Source organism: Callorhinchus milii, unplaced genomic scaffold, assembly GCF_018977255.1.
Source record: "Callorhinchus milii isolate IMCB2004 unplaced genomic scaffold, IMCB_Cmil_1.0 Scaffold15, whole genome shotgun sequence".
Lineage (NCBI taxonomy): Eukaryota > Metazoa > Chordata > Chondrichthyes > Chimaeriformes > Callorhinchidae > Callorhinchus > Callorhinchus milii.
In genome coordinates this window covers 16817165-16835927 of record NW_024704756.1, presented here as the reverse complement: position 1 = coordinate 16835927, position 18763 = coordinate 16817165, and the positions used below count along the sequence as shown (strand labels likewise).

At 52.3% G+C, this 18763-nt stretch overlaps 1 protein-coding gene across 1 annotated transcript in view; it reads left to right on the top strand.

Moving 5' to 3' along the window:
- The first annotated feature begins 3928 nt into the window (after nucleotides 1–3928).
- LOC103179092 (collagen alpha-5(IV) chain) overlaps nucleotides 3929–18763 on the top strand; it is a 34026-nt gene continuing 19191 nt past the window's right edge. Inside the window, exons 1-27 of the mRNA XM_042340838.1 lie at nucleotides 3929–4000; nucleotides 5164–5223; nucleotides 6095–6184; nucleotides 6496–6540; nucleotides 6817–6861; nucleotides 7821–7883; nucleotides 7972–8025; nucleotides 8314–8340; nucleotides 8447–8527; nucleotides 8944–9006; nucleotides 9541–9576; nucleotides 9685–9726; nucleotides 10364–10453; nucleotides 11488–11541; nucleotides 11637–11696; nucleotides 12024–12068; nucleotides 12346–12399; nucleotides 12843–12884; nucleotides 13857–13947; nucleotides 14051–14086; nucleotides 14674–14838; nucleotides 15045–15137; nucleotides 15378–15467; nucleotides 16210–16280; nucleotides 17327–17518; nucleotides 17954–18122; nucleotides 18382–18474. Coding sequence (XP_042196772.1) covers nucleotides 3929–4000; nucleotides 5164–5223; nucleotides 6095–6184; nucleotides 6496–6540; nucleotides 6817–6861; nucleotides 7821–7883; nucleotides 7972–8025; nucleotides 8314–8340; nucleotides 8447–8527; nucleotides 8944–9006; nucleotides 9541–9576; nucleotides 9685–9726; nucleotides 10364–10453; nucleotides 11488–11541; nucleotides 11637–11696; nucleotides 12024–12068; nucleotides 12346–12399; nucleotides 12843–12884; nucleotides 13857–13947; nucleotides 14051–14086; nucleotides 14674–14838; nucleotides 15045–15137; nucleotides 15378–15467; nucleotides 16210–16280; nucleotides 17327–17518; nucleotides 17954–18122; nucleotides 18382–18474 — 2023 coding nt within the window. The remainder of the gene's footprint in view (nucleotides 4001–5163; nucleotides 5224–6094; nucleotides 6185–6495; nucleotides 6541–6816; nucleotides 6862–7820; nucleotides 7884–7971; nucleotides 8026–8313; nucleotides 8341–8446; nucleotides 8528–8943; nucleotides 9007–9540; nucleotides 9577–9684; nucleotides 9727–10363; nucleotides 10454–11487; nucleotides 11542–11636; nucleotides 11697–12023; nucleotides 12069–12345; nucleotides 12400–12842; nucleotides 12885–13856; nucleotides 13948–14050; nucleotides 14087–14673; nucleotides 14839–15044; nucleotides 15138–15377; nucleotides 15468–16209; nucleotides 16281–17326; nucleotides 17519–17953; nucleotides 18123–18381; nucleotides 18475–18763) is intronic.

Here is an 18763-nt window from a genome sequence, read left to right as displayed (position 1 = left end):
AAAAAAAACTCCTTCCCCCACTCCCCAAAATGTGCAGAGACCGTGAGCCCCTCTCTCCTCTTCCTCCTCCCCCTCTCTTCCATTCCGCTTCACCACCTGAACGCACATTGTTTCAGCTGTTGTGAGTAATTTAAGAAATGACTGGATTCCTGTCAGATATTTATGAATGTTTACGTCTGCCGATCTCTCCCCTTCCCCATCCCCCAGGGCCATGTACCTAGAATTAATCCTTCACCCACCCCACCCCCCGACCTCAGGCTGTGTGTCAACACTTCTCCTGCCCCAGTGTAGCTTTCCTGACTCAGTGTGACTCACAACTTGGGGTCCTGCAAGCGAGAAGACCTACGGTTGATTCCCAGGTCGGGGCGAAACCTTCGGCAAGTTTCCTTACTCCACAAGCATCTGTTTGCCCAGCAGTAAGACGGAACCCGGGTGTTAGTCGATTGGCAAATCTCTTTTTCGGGGGTAATAATCCCTCCCAAAAAATGTGGTCACTCAATCCACGGCTGTTTGTGGGGACGCTGCTGTGCGCAATTGGCTGACGCGTTTCAACCACGGAATACACAGTCAATTTATTTTACAGTATATTCTGTGAAGAGCTTTGAGACGTCTCAACGACGTGATAAGGCGCTGTATCAAATGCAAGGATTATTATTATTACTATTATTATTATTTCGCCCACAAATATACAGTCAATTTACTTTACAGTCTATTCTGTGAAGCTCTTTTGAGATGTCGATAAGACGTAAAAAGTGCTGTATCAAATGCAAGGATTATTATATATTATTACAAGCCTCACAACTGGCGCTCAATCTGAAGCTGTGTGGGCGCTGGGACCCTCCCAAGTTGCTGAAGATCTCAGAGATGAGCGGCGAGGCTGAGGGTGGGAGCCTGTGGCTCTATGTGTCTGTGCCTTATTAATGAATGAATTAATCAATCAATAATAATCCTTATATCTGATCCACGTCAGGAGGACGTTTCAAAGCACTGGACTGTAAAGTGTAGTGACTGTGTCTTTAAGACGAACGCAGCAGCCAATTTGCACACCGCAATATCCCCACAAACAGCCATGAAGTGAATGACCAATTTTGTCTGCGGGATTGTTGGCCAGGAAACCGGGAGAAAGAAACTCCCTTCTTTTTCCCAACAGCCCCGCGGGATCTTTAACACCCACCTGAACAGGACGAGCCAGGCTGACCTTGGGGGCCTGATAGGCATTCGGTTTGGGGGGGCGGGGGGAGGGGGGGTGATAGATACTGGTTATTTATTACTTCCCCTTCATTATGATCTCAGAATTTCTGCAGTTAAAGTGGACATTAATACTGTACGTCATTGTTCAACGTGATCAGCATTCCTGGGGATTAGCTCACCCTGTCCATGTCTGCCCGAGGATTGTGAGTGTGTGTGATTTATTGCGTGTCAGATTGCATGTATGTGTGGTGTGTGTGTGTGATTGCACACGTATGTGCAGGGGAATGAGAGACACTCTCCGGGTGTGCGGGAGCTGATTGGCTGATCACTCACCTCTCTGCCCCCAGGACGGGGGTGAAACAGGTGGATTTGAACACCTGACTCCGGGGTCAGAGCTGCACTAACGCCTCTGAGCCGTGTGGGGAGCGATGCCGAGCTTGGATTGCCGGGCTGACGGCACAGCGGTTGCTAAGGGAACGGGAGTGGGTGAAAGGGAATCCGGGCATCTCAGTCTCTTCTTTTATGTCCACCTGAAGAAAGAAAATAGTGGTTGGATTAATGATGGGTGTGACCTCTCTCCCGGCCAAACCCTGCAGGTCCTGGCACAGAACTTCCACCCCGGCTACAGCGGATGTGTGTGCGCGCACATGTGTGTGTGTCTGAGCATGTGTGCGTGTGTGTGTGGATGTGGCTACCACACTCTCCTGCAAATCGCACAGTCACTAGACCTTACAGCGAAATCCCGCAAAGCTCTTTGAGCTATTTTGACGTGATTTGCAACATTTAAATTACGGATAACTTACCAGAGCTCCCGACGTCACATCACATACAATATTAACAATAATCCCTGCATTTGATACAGCGCCTTATCACGTCGTTGAGACTTCCCCAAAATGCTTCACAGGATACACTTTAAAGTGTAGTGACTGTGTATTTTGTGGGCGAAACTTGGCAGAGCACAGCAGCGTCCTACAAACAGCCATGGAGTGAGCGGCCAATTTTACTTGTGGGATTGTTGACCAAGACACCAGGAGAGAGAGAGAGAAATCTTTAACGTTCAGCTCAACTGGCAGATGGATCCTCGGTTTAGCATCTGAACCAAAACACTAATAATAATAATAATAATAATCGTCTGACAGTTCTGTGGCCATCATTTAGGAGGGTTGCGGGAAGGTGATGGTCGAATGGAGCCTTGGGAAGGGCAGAGGAGAGGTATTAAGCGTTGTGGTGGTTGCTTGGTCATGTTGAAGGGATTGGCTTCCATCGGAATGCTGAGTGTAAAGCGCAGGATAAAAGGCTAAAGAAACGCTGCCCACTGACCTGCGCGGCAGTCTGACCGCTCACTGCACATTCAGAAAGCAGCCTCTCCGCCACATTTAACATCAGGAAGAACAATTAATCGTTTTGACGTTTTTGCGCCCAGCAAACAGCCGGGAAACAAGGCAACCGATTCTCTTCAGGGGGATTGTTTCGCCCACAAAACGCACAGTCGATTCCACTTTACGGTGTGTCCTGTGAAGCTCTTTGAGACGTCTCGACAACGTGATAGGGCGCTGTGTCAAATGCGAGGATTATTATTGTTGTCGTCCGGGACGTGGGGAGAGTGACACTTCCTTGACTTTTCCAATAGCGGTGGCGGAGAGAATGGGGAGTGTGGGGGACCTGGGGGTGGGGTGGGGGCACAGCTGAGCTCAATCCTCTCCTCGCTGCATGTCCGGGCACCCACCTTCCAGCAGGAGGCGCTGGGCCGCAGGGCCTGGCTGACCGTGACGCCCTCCGCTGGACGGGCTCCGGCAGAGCCGATGCCCTGTGAGAGGCGACACACACACAATACAGCCTTGTCCACTCCACTCGGCCGCTCCCTCAGCCCTCAGCACAGCACCCTGAGCCCCCAGCGTGACAGGGGATTACAGTGACAGCGCCGCCGGCTCCAGCGGCCTTTGTAAAGCAGATAAAAAGCCGGTGCAATGGTCAGTTAGCACAGGCCGGTCGCCATGGAGATTGCCTGTGGCTTGGCGTCTTATTTGGTGTCTTTACGTGTCTGTATTCTAAATATTATACATGTATCCAAGGCTGGTTCTTACTTGCAGGAGAAGTGTGGGGGGGGGAAGGGGGGGCTGGGCGCGGAGGGCAAGTCTGTGTGTGTGTCCCCCCCAGTGACGAGACTGACTTCATTATAGCAGTCGGGACATTGGTTGTAGACCCTCAACCGGGTGGGGGGAGAGGAGAGGAAGTGGGGTGGGAGAGGTGAAATATCAGATCCTGCTTCCTGGCCATCCAGTGAAAGCCTTTCACTGTGTGTCTTTGTCTCTCTCTGTCTTTTTCTGACTCTTTCGGTCACTCTCTCTCTTCCTCTGTCTCCGTCTATCCCGTTCTCTCATTGTGTCAATACTTATTCTCCAGTATCTCTCTCTCGGGCTCTTGGCCGACAATCCCCCCAAACAAAATTGGTCACTCGATCCAAGGCCGTGCGCAACTGGCTGACGCGTTTCACCCACAGAACCCGCGAGTCAACGCACTTTACAAGTACATTCTGTGAAGCGCTTTGAGACGCTTCGTTGAAGTAATAAGGTCTTATATCAAATGCGAGAATTATGTTTCTCATTAGCGTTGTTGTTGATTGTTGGGAGTCGAACCGGATTAACACCGTACAGCTCACCGTCGCACATCCTGACCGGCTTTGTCTTACTGTGGGACACACTATAAAAAGTGAGCAAAATGTGGGCAGTAGAACCCGATGCCATCGCAGTCAGACCCCCGGACCCTGGGACTGGGAGATGGAGGCAAAGCGGTGTTCTGGTGCCCTCCTGTGGGCACTTTGCAAACTGCAGGTCCCAATCCAAGAATTGTCCGTTTTACAGTGACTTGTGTGTATACAGAGCTCTTCACGTAGGATAGAGCCTCAGAGCGCTTCACAGCGACGGTGTCTGACACAGAGCAAGAGAGAGGGAGGCCGTAGTTGGCCAAAGGCGCAGTTAAAGGTGTCAGTGTTCACAATAACTTTACATTTACACAGCGCCTTTCACATCGGGCGGATGTCTCAAGACGTTTGCTTCACAGAGCCGATGAGGGCCTGTGGGGGGACGCGGGGGGGTGGTGGCTGGGGGGTGGGGGGGTGGGGAAGATAACTAAAAGTGCCGTTGAAAAGAAAGAACTTAATGCAGGGAGGGAGGGAGGGAGGGGGCGATTTATAAGGTGATGAGTTTTAGGCGTGATTTAAAGAGAGATCGAAGGAGGGAGTTCTTCCGGAGGGGACCCCTCATCACGCCTCTAGTCAGGGTGGTTTGGGGCTTTCCCCTGGAAAGCGATCCGCCAATCAACTAAAAATGGGTTCCTACTTACTGCTGGGTAAACAGGAAACTTGTGTAAGGTTTCACCCTGCCCGGGAATCAAACCCGGGTCCTCTCGCTTGTGAGGCGAGCGCTCTAACCACTACACTACTGGACTCCTCAGTTGTACTTACTATTCCACCTCCAGATGGTGCCGAACGCACTTACCCACATAGGGCAGCCCTGGGCTGAGAGACAATCTTCAGCCTGAGTAATGTTTTGACTGAACTGAATGAAAGCAAACCTTTCTCCTCTCTCTGCTGTACTGAGCCGGAATGTGCGGAAAAGAGGGGAGGGGGGCAGGTTCAGGGAGATGGGGCGGTCAGGGAGGTGGGGGTTCAAGGAGGTGGGGGTGTGGGGGGGCAAAGTGAAGCAGAGAATGTCTCCTCCCCAAAACCGGATTCTCAAATCTTTGAAATGATTTGATCTTCGCACTGAGAATTGAAGTGGGAGCTCATGGTCTGGGGGTGTTGACAAGGGCAATATTTGGTGGTGGGTGAGTGTTGGGTGGGTGGGGAGGGTGGGGAGGGGAGGGGAGGAGAGCAATGGGAGGGGAGGGGGTCAGGGCTGCTTCCTCAGGTTCCCAGGCAGAAGTGACCAAAATTGGCAGTAAAGATGTTAATAAATGTCTCTGTTCTCCTAGGCTTGTCATGGCTGTAACACAGGGTCATCATGCGACTGCAGCGGAGTGAAAGGAGACAGGGTGGGTCTTTTGGTCTCTCTGTGTTTAACCACCTCCCCCCCCCTCCCCTCCCCCCCCCCCTCCCCTCCCCTCCCCCCTCCCCCCCCCCTCCCCTCCCCTCCCGGTAACATCTCCCTCACTCCCGGAATTCAAACATTTGTCAAACTTTGTACAAAATTCTCTCTCCTGAAGGTGTTGACTGTTTCTGACCGAAGTTCGGGATATCCAACTGGGTGAGGGGGGGAATCGAGGCCAGAGTCATGTCCACACAATTACACGTGGACAAACCCAGCGCAGTGGTGGGGGCTGTGGGGCCATCTGAGCAGTGATCAGGAGCAAACACCCCGGCCCCCGACCCCCCCCCACCACCACCAACCCACCCAACTCCAATCCCAAACCGCCCAACGCTGCGGGAATAAGACCCTGAACTGGAATCAGTCACCTGGGGCTTGAGCAGAGTCGGCTGCAGTGCCATCACCTGGCCACCAGGTGGAGCAGCGTGAAAGAGTGGCACCACCCAGTGGCCAGGTGATGGCACTGCAGCCGACTCAGTGCCCATTTTAATAAAATTAATAGCTAATTAATGGAATGGTTTCTGTCCAATATTCGCGCCATCTTTTGCTGCACTGCCTCCGAGCAGCTTTATAATAAATAAGTAAATAAATACATAAATAAATACGTTATTTTGTCACTCAATCCACGGCTGTTTGTGGGGACGCTGCTGTGCACAATTGGCTGCTGTGTTTCACCCACAAAATCAATTCACTTTACAGTATATTCTCTTTACAGTATAGACGTCTCAAAGACGTGATGAGGCGCAGTAGCAAAGGCAAGGATTATCATTATCATTATTATTTATACTGTTCAATGTTCTTTGATTGTCTCTGGACAGGGGGACCGGGGTTTGCCTGGGATGGAAGGAAATCCTGGATTGCCTGGGTTCCCTGGACCAGAGGGACCACCTGGACTGAGGGGTTTGAAGGTAGGAGGCGGCGGAATCCACTCGCTCGCTATCTTGCTCCTGGATGTTCCCGAAAAATGTTCTTTAAAAAAAACGTTGTCAGTGAAGCTGATAATGTAAACAAGTTGGCCTGAGCCGCTCCTAAACAAAGGACCCGTGTGAGCGCGAGCTGCAGATTTACTGTTTTACGTGTCTTTTTGCCAAAACTCTGCCCCCATCCTCTGGCCACCAATGGCTGGAGACAGTGTCTGTCAGTGACGGTGACTGGTGGTGAGGGGGGTCGGGGGAGGGTCTGTGATGGTGGTGTTTAATTCCCTCTCTGTTTCTCTCAGGGGGACCGGGGTTCATCGGGCTTTCAGGGACCGAAAGGAATCAGAGTAAGTGTCTCTGCGTGTGTGTGTGTGTGTGGGTGGGGGGGGGGGTATGCTCCTCGGTGTCTCAACTTGGGGGAAGGCTTACTCACCAGTACCTCGGTGGGAGTGGGGGTTCATTCACTCCTCTCCCCCCCCCCCCCCACCCCGAATCCAACCTTAATTCAGAAGGGGATGAGGGGGACGCAGGTGAGAGATAAATTGCAGGGAGGAGGGGGAGGGAGACTTGCTTATTGATCTTAGCCCTGTTATTCACCTCTGTGACGTCTGTGTATTTCGCAGGGACCTCCAGGGCTGCCCGGATTCCCAGGAACCCCCGGAATTCCGGTCAGTATAATCCCGGAGACTGTGCACTGCACACGGATCCGATGAAAAATTAAAATAGGAAAAAATCCCTCATTGGATTGCCTCTCCCACCCCCTCTCCACATCACCTCACATCTCGTATCATTACCACCTTTTATTATTATTCCTCCGGCCTCCTGCATGTCCCTCGTGCCCTGCGTTCCACCATCGGTAGCCGCGCTTTCAGCCACCAAAACTTTTTCTCTATCCCTCCGCTTTGCCCCTTTCCTTCCTCTTCGACCAGTTTTACGTGTCTTTTTGTCAAAACTCTGCTCCCATCCTCTGGCCACCAATGGCGGGGGTCAGTGTCTGACCTTCCTCTTTGACTAGTGCCTTCAGTCCCCATCCCCCCGGCTCAGGCTTGTGCTCCACTACTGTCAAACACTCTGGGACACTACCCTGCGTGAGGGGTGTTATATAAATGCAAGTTGTTATTATATAATAGTAATCCCTGTGTTTGATATACCATCTTATTAGGCGGCTCAAAGCGATTCACAAAATATACCGTAAAGTGAATTGACTGTATATTTTGTTGTTGTCGCTTTCCCAACTCCTCCCTCCACAGGCTGCAGAGCATCCAGAACTCTGCAGCTCATGGCCTCTCCTACTCCAGACTCCATGACCCCATCACCCCCACCCGGCTCCACTGGCTAATCTTCTCCCAGAGAATAGAGCTCAAAATATTCGGCCTCGCCTTCAAGGCCCTCCATGGATGACCTCGTTCCTTCCTACCTCTGTGACCTGCAAAACCCCTATCAACCTGTCCGCTACCTCCGCTCAGCGGGCTGCGGCCAGTTCCATGTTTCCCGCCTCACTCGCCCCACCATTGGCGGTCGGGCCTTCAGCCTCTATGCCCCCAGCCCTATGGAACTCCATCCCACATTCCCTTCGCCTCGCTCTCTCCACAATCTCTAAACGTAGTCTTTCTTACCTCTTTTGAAGGGTCTCCCGGGACAAGATGGTCCTGCAGGAGTCAGCGGTGTCCCAGGCTGCAATGGAACCAAGGTAGTTTGGCGCCCGCAGCCTGTTCTGTTGAACAAATATCTTGTTATGAAATAGAGTTTGACGCTCTCTCCTCTTCGTTCTCTTGCAGGGCGAACGGGGGTTTCCGGGTACCACAGCTTTCCCTGGATCTCCAGGCCCTCCGGTAAGTTCCCACGGTAATGGCAGCAACTGTCATTCCTCCCACCGCCACCGGCAATTCCCAGGACCCTCGCCTCGACCCACCGGGCTCAGGAAGAAGAGAAGAGAAATGGCAGGAAATTGGCTTAGAAACAAAATGGCCTCTGGCGAAGGCAGAGCTGGGAAACCTGCTGAGGCCTATTGGTTTCTGTAAAGAAATGCGTCCTGCGGGAGTTGGAACTTGGCCGTAATCAGCGAGTTACTTGGGCTCGAGTTGTGTCTGCCTTCTCTGAACGTGTTTTTCCTTTTGCAGGGACCTCCCGGGTACCCAGGAGCGAAGGTGAGGCCTAAAACCTTGTCATATTTGTCTCTCACTCCTCGTTGGGCTGTGTGGTTTAGAGCCTGATTCCGAATAACTCACTTCCCCCCCTTCGTTCCCTCCTCAGGGCGACCCTGGTGAAGTGCAGGTGTCGCGGTTGCCAGGGCAGAAAGGAGACCCAGGCTTGCCCGGCCTGCCCGGGCTCCCGGTGAGTATGGGCACGTCCTCTTTGGCTTTGGGTGGGGGGGTGTTTGGTGGCCAGTGGTGCCAGCAGGCGCTCACATGTTTGTCGTGGGCATGTTGTAAAGCTGCTCACACTGGCCATTGAAGCTGGATATTTAGTCGGCGTACAAAATACACAGTTAATACACTTGACAATGGAATCGAGGGAGGGGGACATCACGGTTGGGTGCCCTCCCCCCACCCCACCCACACACCCCTGGGGCTGTTTTGTTTCGAGTCTCTGCTGCCCCCAGTGGCTGGTTAGTGCCGCACGGCATACGATGGCCACTAGATGGCGATGGTACCTTTCTTAAACACGGTGATTCTGACAGATGATCGGTGTGAGCACGACTATCGGGTGTGCGCGTGAAGCTAACCAGCGTCTTGTCTTGTCTCTCACAGGGTCAGTTGGGTACACCCGGGCCCGTTGGCCCAGTCGGCCCAAGCGGCCCAGCAGGACTCCCGGTAAGTAAACTGTCTTCTCACAGCAGATGTGGGTTATAATCTCTTCACAACCAGCGCCTTCCCGAATTCCCTTCAACGTTTGATCACATCGGCCACAGACCAATCCGGGGCCTCCCCATATCCCACTTCTCACCATTTTCTTTTCTCGTTGGCCTTGCTGAGGATCTATCCATCGCCCTCTTCAATCCCCATCCTCACCGGGATTCTGGGGACAGACGTTCCAAAATTGCCCTCCAATCCGTGAAGAATTTCATCCTGGTTTTTGTCGAAGCCCTAACCCCATCTTCGCAGTTTTAAGGCTGGGGGGGAGGGGTGGGGGGGGAAACCCGCTCACTGTTTTTATTGGTCAAATTCGTAAACCCTGAAAACCTCTTCAGCTGAGATCGTTACCCAAGGAAGTGCTCTGAGACGCGAGCCTGCGTGAGGGGTGCGCTATGTAAATGCAAGTTGTTGTTGAACATGTTTTCAGTTCTGCACAAGATGGCGCTGCACTCACTCACCCTGGGAACGCTTGTTATTTTTGTTATTTTCCAGGGTTCCTCCGGACGTCCGGGCCCCGCGGGGCAGAAGGTAAGGCAGACGAACTGTCCGAAGAGCGGGTGGGATTTCTATCATAAAAAAAAGTCTTTGTTTTCCTCAAGCAGCCTGATCTGACGCTGCTCCTTTGCTTCCTCACAGGGAAACATGGGCTTGAACTTCCAAGGACCCAAAGGCGAGAAGGTAAAGGAAAACCCACTGTTTTATCCCCTTGACAAATCGCTCACTCGCCTGCGGGTTGGTGATTGTGCGAGTTGGAGTCTGTTCGAGGGTGAGGAGTGGGGGGGCGCTGGTGGTGGGATGGGATGGGACGCTTGGCTTTATCTCCTCCTCGGCGGGAAAATCACGAGCCACCACATAGCGGACGGAGGCTGGAAGGATGGAGAGTCTGACGGTCGTCCATCGCGGAGACGTCTTTGGCTTCAGCCAGGCAGTGGGTCAGACAGTCAGCCTGAAATGACCCCAGGTATCTGCAGGGTTAAACAAACTGCACCTCAACGTTCCCACTATTGTAGGTTTATTGAGAAACTAGGAGGAGGAGCCCTGTGGGCAGGAGGCAGGGAGGGAGTGAGGCAGGTAGGCAGATAGGGAAGGAGGGAGGGAGGAGAGTCACGGTTTGGGGAAAGAACAAGCTGGAAATAGAGGTTGACTGCAGAGGAACAAGTGGACAACCGGTTCTGACGTATTGGGGAATGGTTCGAGAAGTCCAGAGAAAGAGGGTCTGTGTGATCTGGGACACAGTAATGCCGGTGATAGGAGAAGCCAAAGGAATAGCCTCTCACTCTTTCTCCGTCCAATAACTGTAACTTTTCATTCTCAGGGCGACCAAGGTCTGCAGGGGCCCCCTGGACCCCCGGGGCAGTTGGAACAGTTAAATTCCCCCAGGTCGGACTTCCAGAAAGGAGACAAGGTAACCACCGCCCCTTGCTCGCTTGTCCCACCCCACACCAGACCACGGCTCTGCCGACAGCTGCTCCTCCATGATCTTTGGTGCCATGTGTTGGAGCATGCAAAGCACACAGGTTTATAAGATGATGACAAAGGTTTATAAGGGATGAAGAAGACCCTTTGGCCCATTTGATCTCATCTTTCCAGAACTCCATCCTCCCTTCACAGCTTCTAGTTGTTGCTCAAAATCAGCCTAGCGTTCTGGGCTCAACCTCCCCTGCCCCTCCCCCTTAACCCCATTCCAGCTGCGATTCCCCCTTCTGTGTTAGGAAATGTTTCTCTCTTTCTACTTTTAGTTTAAATTGTCTTCGTTCCCACCCACCCCACACCAACGCCCCCACCATCCACCACCATCCATGGATGAGGTCATTCATCGGCACTGAGATATTTTCCTCATTTCAGCCTGGCTCAGTTGGTAATGCTCTCTCGCCTCTGAGTCAGAAGGTTGTGTGTTCAGGCTCCCACGTCGGGATTTGGATTCACATGGTCTAAGCTGATGCTCCAATGCAGCGCTGGGGAGAAGGGTTACATTGTTGGAGACTCTGTCCTTCAGCTGAGACGTTAAACCGAGGTCCTGTCTGCCTGTTCAGGTGGACGTTAAGGATCTGCAGTGGAGCTATTCGAAAAGAGAAGGGAGTTTCACTCTCCCACAAAATACACAGTCGCTTCACTTGCCAGAATATCCCATGAAGCACTTTGAGATAATAATAATAATCCTTGCATTTGATATAGCGCTTTTCACGTCGGGAGGACGTCCCAAAGCGCTTCACAGAACACACTGTAAAGTGAACTGACTGTATATTTGTGGGCGAACGCAGCAGCCAATTGCACACAGCAATGTCCCACAAACAGTCGTAGATTGAAAATGACCAATTTATTATTGGTTTTGGTTTTTGGAGGGATTACTATTAAGTGTGTCTGGGCGACGGTTAAGGCACTGAATCAAATGCGACAATAATGATCTGTCTTCCACATTTTCTTTTCTGCTCTCACCAGGGTATGATCGGGCCTCCCGGGCCACAAGGTTACCAAGGAAACCCCGGCAACCCTGTGAGTATGATCAGACAAACCCTAAGCGCAGCACTCACCATCTCAAACCCGCCAACCTGCCCAACCGCTGACCGCAACCTTTATGTTCCTCACAGGGTCCCCCTGGCTATGGCAACGTTGGCGAGAAGGGCATGCCCGGGGAACCAGGAAAGCGAGTAAGTCAGAGAACTACCGAGATGTTAGTCACGGGGAAAGCTGGAGCTCTTAGTCTGCAATTTCAAAGGTGGCCACTGGGTGGCTTTGAGGGAGCTCTTGGTTGCGATCGTTTGCCGTTCCACACCTGGCGGCTTTGAGCCTGGAGGACAAGCATTGCATTTGGGTCGCTCTGAGGGAAGGAGAGCGACACAAACCAGCCGAACATCAACATAGAAAAGTGCAGCCGCCCACGTCTGTCTTTGGCTTTGACGGTGTGTTCGGTGGTCAGTGTTTTACACTTTTCTGTTCTCTGATCTCAGCCCTTTCTCTCTTTGTTTTATCACCAGGGAAAACCCGGTAAAGATGGAGAACTTGGGACGCCCGGCTTCGATGTAAGTCCTTGTGGTGAGCAACGAGAGTCTCCCAACAAACCCCCCGCCCCCCAACACACACCCACTGCCCCCAGCACCCCCAACACGCATCTTTGTTATAATGTTGATTCTCTAACAATTCCTGAAGCCTCTTATTATGGTAACGCTGTGTGGAGCTGCTCCAGGGCCTATCAGCCTTTGAGCTTTTTCTGTTTACCACTCAGGGTGGGTGGGGGTGTGGGGGGGCAAGTGGTGATCTGTACGGCAGTAAACGGACGGTGTGTCTCACATTCCACAGGGTCTGACAGGAGAGCCAGGCCGGTCAGGATTCCCAGGCAGAGATGGCGCCAAGGTAAGTGCCACGTGGGGTGGGGGTGGGCGACGGTGTTCAGCCATAAACATTTCCAGGAGCATCTGAGACAATGTGAAGTCTTTGCTGTGAGGGAACCAGAAGGTGGAGGGTTTGTGAAGAAGAATTCCAATGTGACAGAAGGTTTGATGTTCTTGGGATGTCCTCCCGACGTGAAAGGCGCTATACAAATGTAATCTTGTTGTTGATGGGACAACACGGGACTGGTCTTCTTAACAATAAAAAGTGGGTATGAGAGAGGGAGAGCGAGGGGGGCGGGTGGGCGTTGAGTAATGGCGGTCACCGTCGAAAGATGTCGTCCATTGATGGGTACAAGTTTGTGATTTCGCTCTCGATAACTTGATCTAAAAAATCTAAATCTTTTATTTCTCTTTAACGTTTGGGCCTCTCCTGTGTTCATGTTTTTTTTGTTTGTTTTTTAACAGGGTGGGAAGGGCGAGTCGGGTCGTCCAGGTCCTCCAGGCATTGTGAGTAGCAATTGTCTTCTCTTCTCCCCCCCATCTTCCCCCCACGATCTCCCCCTCCACCACCCCATCCTACCCCAACCCCCCCTTAGACGGGGCTCCGGTTCCATCGGGTGGCCAGTGACCAGAAACGGCAGATCCTAATTATCTGCAGGAGACTCACTGGAAAGATAGATCTTCTCGGTCTGATTGTTGACCAGTTATTTTGGGTACAGAGAGAAGAGACCAGTCAGCCCAGGTCTCTGGCGTTCAGCATCCAGCCTGTTCCTCCAGTTTATTAGATCATTTCCCCATCTCTTCTCCGTAACTTTCCCTTAATACCCTCACTCCCCATTTCTCTGTCTCTGATAAGATTATCAGATTTCCATGTGTTTGTCAGACACCGGGCTGATCACGGTGATGGGTTTTGGTGTGTGTTTCCACGACCTGGTTGATTGGTCGAGGGGACATTTTGAAGCTTCACCCCGCTGCCCACTGTCAAAGGGTTCTATTGGAGTCCTGTAGCTCAGTGGTTAGAGCACTCGCCTCACAAGCGAGAGACCTGGGTTCGATTCCCTGCCAGAGGAAACCTTGGGCAAGTTTCCTTACTCCACACACAGCCTGATAATAAGCCCTCAAGAAAAAAAAAGCAATAATAAAATTGGTCACTTCAAACCACGGCTGTCTGTGGGTCATTGCTGTCCACAAGTGGCTGCCGCGTTTCACCCACAAATATACAGTCAATTCACTTTACAGTCTATTCTGTGAAGCGCTTTGAGATGTCTATTATTGGAGGGAGGGAGGGAGGGAGGGAGGGAGAGCAGGAAGGATGGAGGGCAGGCGGATAGCAGCCATGTCACTGAAAGGTCCCACCTGGATGGCATTTGGGCGGGATTAGGAATGGGATTTGGATGGATCTGCTTGCGTGGGCATCTTGCCCTGTGCCCAGTGACCTCCTTGCAACCTGACTCACACAGTAGCCTCGCTGCTTTGCAGACCTTCCCAAGGCCGGGCATCTCAGTCGGACAGAAGGGTGACCCCGGGTTCCCAGGCTCCCCGGGGGGCAGGGGTGACCGCGGTAGCTCAGGTGAGTAGCCTCTCCTCATCGTCCGACCACGAGCACCATCTTTCCCACTCATTCTCCTGCAGCCTTTAAACTGCGCTAACCACTCACCCGCTTTGTCTTGCAGGCTTCCCAGGGCCGCCCGGACCACCAGGATCTCCAGGTGAGTCACAAGCCTCCGGCTGGGTACATCGCTGTCCGTTCCAGTGAAACCAGTCAGCACCCCAGCAGGGGAGGATCAGTATGAATGCCTCCCAATGGTCTCTCGCTCTGTCGAGGCCAGTCTGCCTGCTTGGGTGGATATCAATGATCCTATGACACTGTCCGTCAATCGGGGTCAGTCTCTCCACTCTAAATCAGAAGGTCATGGATTCAAGCCCCCACACCAGCATTGTGCCCCCCCACCCCCCAACCCCTCGCTCCTCCTGGCACAGTGTCTCATCACAATGCATGATGGCCAAGATTGGTGACTAACCCTGTGTGAAGGCCAGGATGAACCCCCACCCCCGAAAACCCCGCTGTTTAATGGTGCAGTGGACAGGGGCTACCAGCAGAGGGCGTAACATTGAGTTATACCTTGGCCCTGACTTGTCTGAACCCATTTCTTGCCCCCACCCCCCGCAAACACACACTTCGGTAGCAGCGAAGTGTCCCGTCCAACAGTCACTTCACTCCCAAAGGACTTCTTGATTTCTCTCTGTTTGCTAAGCCATTTTCTTTTCCCTTCCTTCCTGTTGTTCTTTCTTCCAGGACAACCCAGCATAGGCCCACCAGGCACCCCAGGTTTCCCTGGAGAACGAGGCCAGAAGGGTGACCAGGGCCTGACTGGTCCCACACTGCCAGGGCCCTCGGGGTTGCCTGGACAACCAGGCCCAAGCGGACCCCCGGGACCTCCAGGCCGCCCAGGAATTGCACGTAAGTCTTTTTTCCTAACTGTAAATTATTCATAAACAGCAGCAGTGCACAGTTAGGAGTAAATGTCATAATAATTATTATTATTGACAACAATAACATCTTAAATAATGTCCGCAAGCAAGTTCTTGTTGCTGAGATTGGAGCGGGAAGGAACGTGTTACCCGCTGGGCTCTGGTGGCTGAGCTTTGGTTGTTTTGTCTCTTCAGAACCGGGGATTGGGGAGCAGTGCCAGACGGGAAATCCGGGGCTGCCTGGGGCCCCGGGGCCCCCTGGCTTCACGGGGGAGACTGGTCTGAAAGGTGAGGGCTCTTTATCCACAGCGTCCACTCGCCCACCCGCCCGCTGACACGACACCCGTGGCTGTAAGATGGGGCGTGCCAGACTCAACAAGCGCGGTCTCTATTGTACCATGTGGTGTGTCACCACCCTCTGGGCTGAGACCGACCTGGAGATCTTTGTGGAAGAATTTCAGCACCTGAAAAAAGAAGAGTTTTAAAGTGCTTTGAGATGCTCTATCCCATTTCTCCTTCAACCTTTAGGTGATCGCGGAGACACTTGTTTCAACTGCATTGGCACAGGGCCCGGAATTCCTGGCTTTCCAGGACCTCCCGGATTCCCTGGAGAACCAGGTGGGTTAGTGTGACCGCGAGGAGCTTCGGCTAATTGGTTGAGCGTGTCGGCAGATTGAGGTGTGGGGGACTCTGAGCTTACAGTCCAGGCTGAGGCTCCAGCGCAGTGCTGGGGGGGAGAGCGCACCGCATCATCAGAGGTGTCGTCCTTTGGATGAGACGTTAAACCGAGCTCCCGTCTGCGCCCTGTTCAGGTGGATGGTAAAGATCCCACGCTCTGTTGGAAAAGAGAAGGGAGTTTCTCTCTCCCTGGTTCCTGGATAACAATCCCCCAGATAAAAAATTGTGCCTTCACTTCATGGCTGTTTGTGGGATCTCACTGAGAGCAAATTGGCCGCTACGTTTGCCTACGAAATATACAGTCACTACACCTTACAGTGAATTCTGTGAACTCAGCACAGATCAAGGCTTCACCCTGCGACCATTTGTTGGTAGGAATCAGTGCAACACAGGACAGCGCTGCCTTTACCTCAACTGGGAAATCAGGATAGATGGGAAACCACTCGCTGAGTCCTTCTGATAAGATTAATTCTCACTCACAAATGTTTCTCCAAATCATTTAAATTCCACCCGTTTCCCATTCGATGGTCTGTAACGTTATTCATGTCACGCTCACACTGAATGGGCTTTCTTTCCCACCTCACTGGGCCCTCGTATCTCCACATCGCTCGTCATTTGACTTGACTTATCTCGGTCGAAGCGGGAAAAAGCAGGTCAGTTAATTACCATTCCCTGGTTTCAGGTCGCCCGGGATTTCCTGGAGGGAAAGGAGATAAAGGACTACCCGGACCTAGGGGACCCACGGGGCTGACTGTAAGTATTTATCCAAAGTGGCCGCGACCATCTCCCAAACACCTCAAACATGAGAAGCCGTGCCTGAGACAAGGCCACAGAAGGAGACATAGGAACAGGCCTGTTCTGCCATTCTATAGGATCATGGCTGATCTGTACGTCAACTCCAATTACCCACTCTTGCCCCATATCCCTTTGGCCCACCATACATACCTGTTGCCAGCTCTCTGAATGAGCTCTGTTTAGTCCCACTCCCCTGCCCTCCTTTGCCCCCAACCCCCGCCTCCACCCCACCACACACAGCACATACACTTTTTTCTTTTTCCAAACTTTTGTCTCATTCCCTTTTAAAAGCACATAATAATAATAATAATAATAATAATCCTTGCATTTGATATAGCGCTTTTCACGTCTTCTAGACGTCCCAAAGCGCTTCACAGAATATACTGTAAAGTGAATTGACTGTATATTTGTGGGTGAACGCGGCAGCCAATTGCGCACAGCAATGTCCCACAAACAGTCGTAGACCAATTATTGTTTTTGGTTTTGGAGGGATTATTATTAGGCTCTGTGTGGAGTAAGGAAACTTGCCCGAGGTTTCGCCCTCTGCCTGGAATTGAACTCAGGTCTCTCGCTTGCAAAGCTTGCATTCTGCTTCAGCTGCTAGTTTTTGGTCACTGTGTTACGTGCCTAATAAATAAACCCTCCTAACCTCACTTTTGGTTGTTGTTGTCTTCAGTCTCTCTGACCCCACCCTCTGGAACTCCATCTCGCAACCCCTCCGCCTCGCCTCCTCCCTTGCCTCCCTCAAGGCCCGTCTCAAGGCCTTCCTCTTTGACCACAGCAATGGTAATCCTCCCAGCCCCAAACCCTCCCTACCCTCTACCCCTCTTGACTCCCACCCCCATCTTGGATGTAATCCCTTCATTGTCTGGCGCCTTGGGACATCCTCCTGTCGTGAAAGGTGCTGTGTAAATAAATAAAATGTTTGTTGTCCAGTAAACACTAACAGTTGGTTTCACTTTCAGTGACTTTGATACTCTTGCTTCTCTTTTGGTTCTTTCTAGGGGGGGACTGGTACCCCAGGGTACCCGGGGACAGCTGGTCAAAAGGGCGAGTCAGGAGGCGGCTTCGGTTTTCCGGGTCCGAAAGGTGACCGAGGCGACCCTGGCTTCTCAGGACCCCCAGGACTTCCGGGATTGGATAGAGGTCCAGGAAGAGATGGGGCGCCTGGGCTACCAGGGCCCAAAGGCGAACCTGTAAGTATTTCTGCTACTCCAGGCATCCAGGGAAATGAACCATGCTCACTGGGGTTGGAGTTGGGTTGGGGCTGGGTTTGTGGGTAAGGTTGAGGAGGGTTTGGGGGCTGGGGTTGGAGTTAGGTTGAGGGTTGGGGAGGGGTTGAGGGCTGAGATTGGGGAGGGGTTGGAGCTGGAGTTGGGGATGAGATTCAGGGCTGGGGTTGGAGTTGGGTGATGAGGCTTCCAATTCAAAGACTCATCTTTTTGAAATTGAGAGCTAGAGTTCCATGCCCCCAGAGTAGACTTTCCATCAGTCTACGTTCAGGGAAAGCGAGCGGGAGAAAGGTCCTGACCACCATGTCTCTGCGCTGAAGACATCGGTGTGAAAATCCTTGGCCATGTGACGAGAACAACCCACATTCTGTTCAGTTAACGGCAGCGGAACTCTTTCAGGGTGGACTGGCCTTCAAAGGGGAGCGAGGCCAACCAGGAAGCCCAGGGCAACCAGGATTCCCAGGAGACCGAGGGCCGCCAGGACCACCAGGGTTTGGTCTCCCAGGTCCCATCGGTGGAAAAGGTGAACAGGGAGTGTCAGGCCGGCCAGGATCGCCCGGAATCCCAGGTGGGTCTTGTGTGTATGTGTGTGTGCCAACTCCCACAGATATTTGAAAGAGCTTCTTGTTTGATTCAGGCTCCGTTAACCCTGTGAGCCAACGCCCTATCAGGTAGGAAGCCGGAGGAATCTTGACAGCGAATGCCCACAGTGGCAAGCTGCAGTTTTAGCTGACTGACTGTCAATGCAAGCACTCGGGGATTTACCAGCAGGTTGATGTTTCCTACACTGACATGGGTCAGGGCTAACCCTCCTCTGTTCCTTGCAGGTCCCAAAGGTGAATCGGGAAGAACGATCAGCCAACCTGGACAGCCCGGCTCTCCAGGGCCTCAGGGTGAATCTGGGCTGCCAGGTATCCCAGGTAAAGCCACCCAGAGTCCAGCATCACGGTCTGACTTGTGGGTTGGGTTTAACAATCCATGTGCAATATCCGTGTGCATATGAATGACCTTAGTTATGTACACGTATTAATTTTCAGGTGGGGTGGGGGGGCTTCCCTAAACCTTTTAATTGGTTAATTATTGTAAATAAAGGCACCTGCATGCTGTTCAACCTGCAAATTAGACCCAATGGTACATGTACGTCCTGTGTCATCGATCGTTGAGGTCAAGAAAAGCTAGTCAGTGGAACATTTTGCTAGGAAGCTGCTT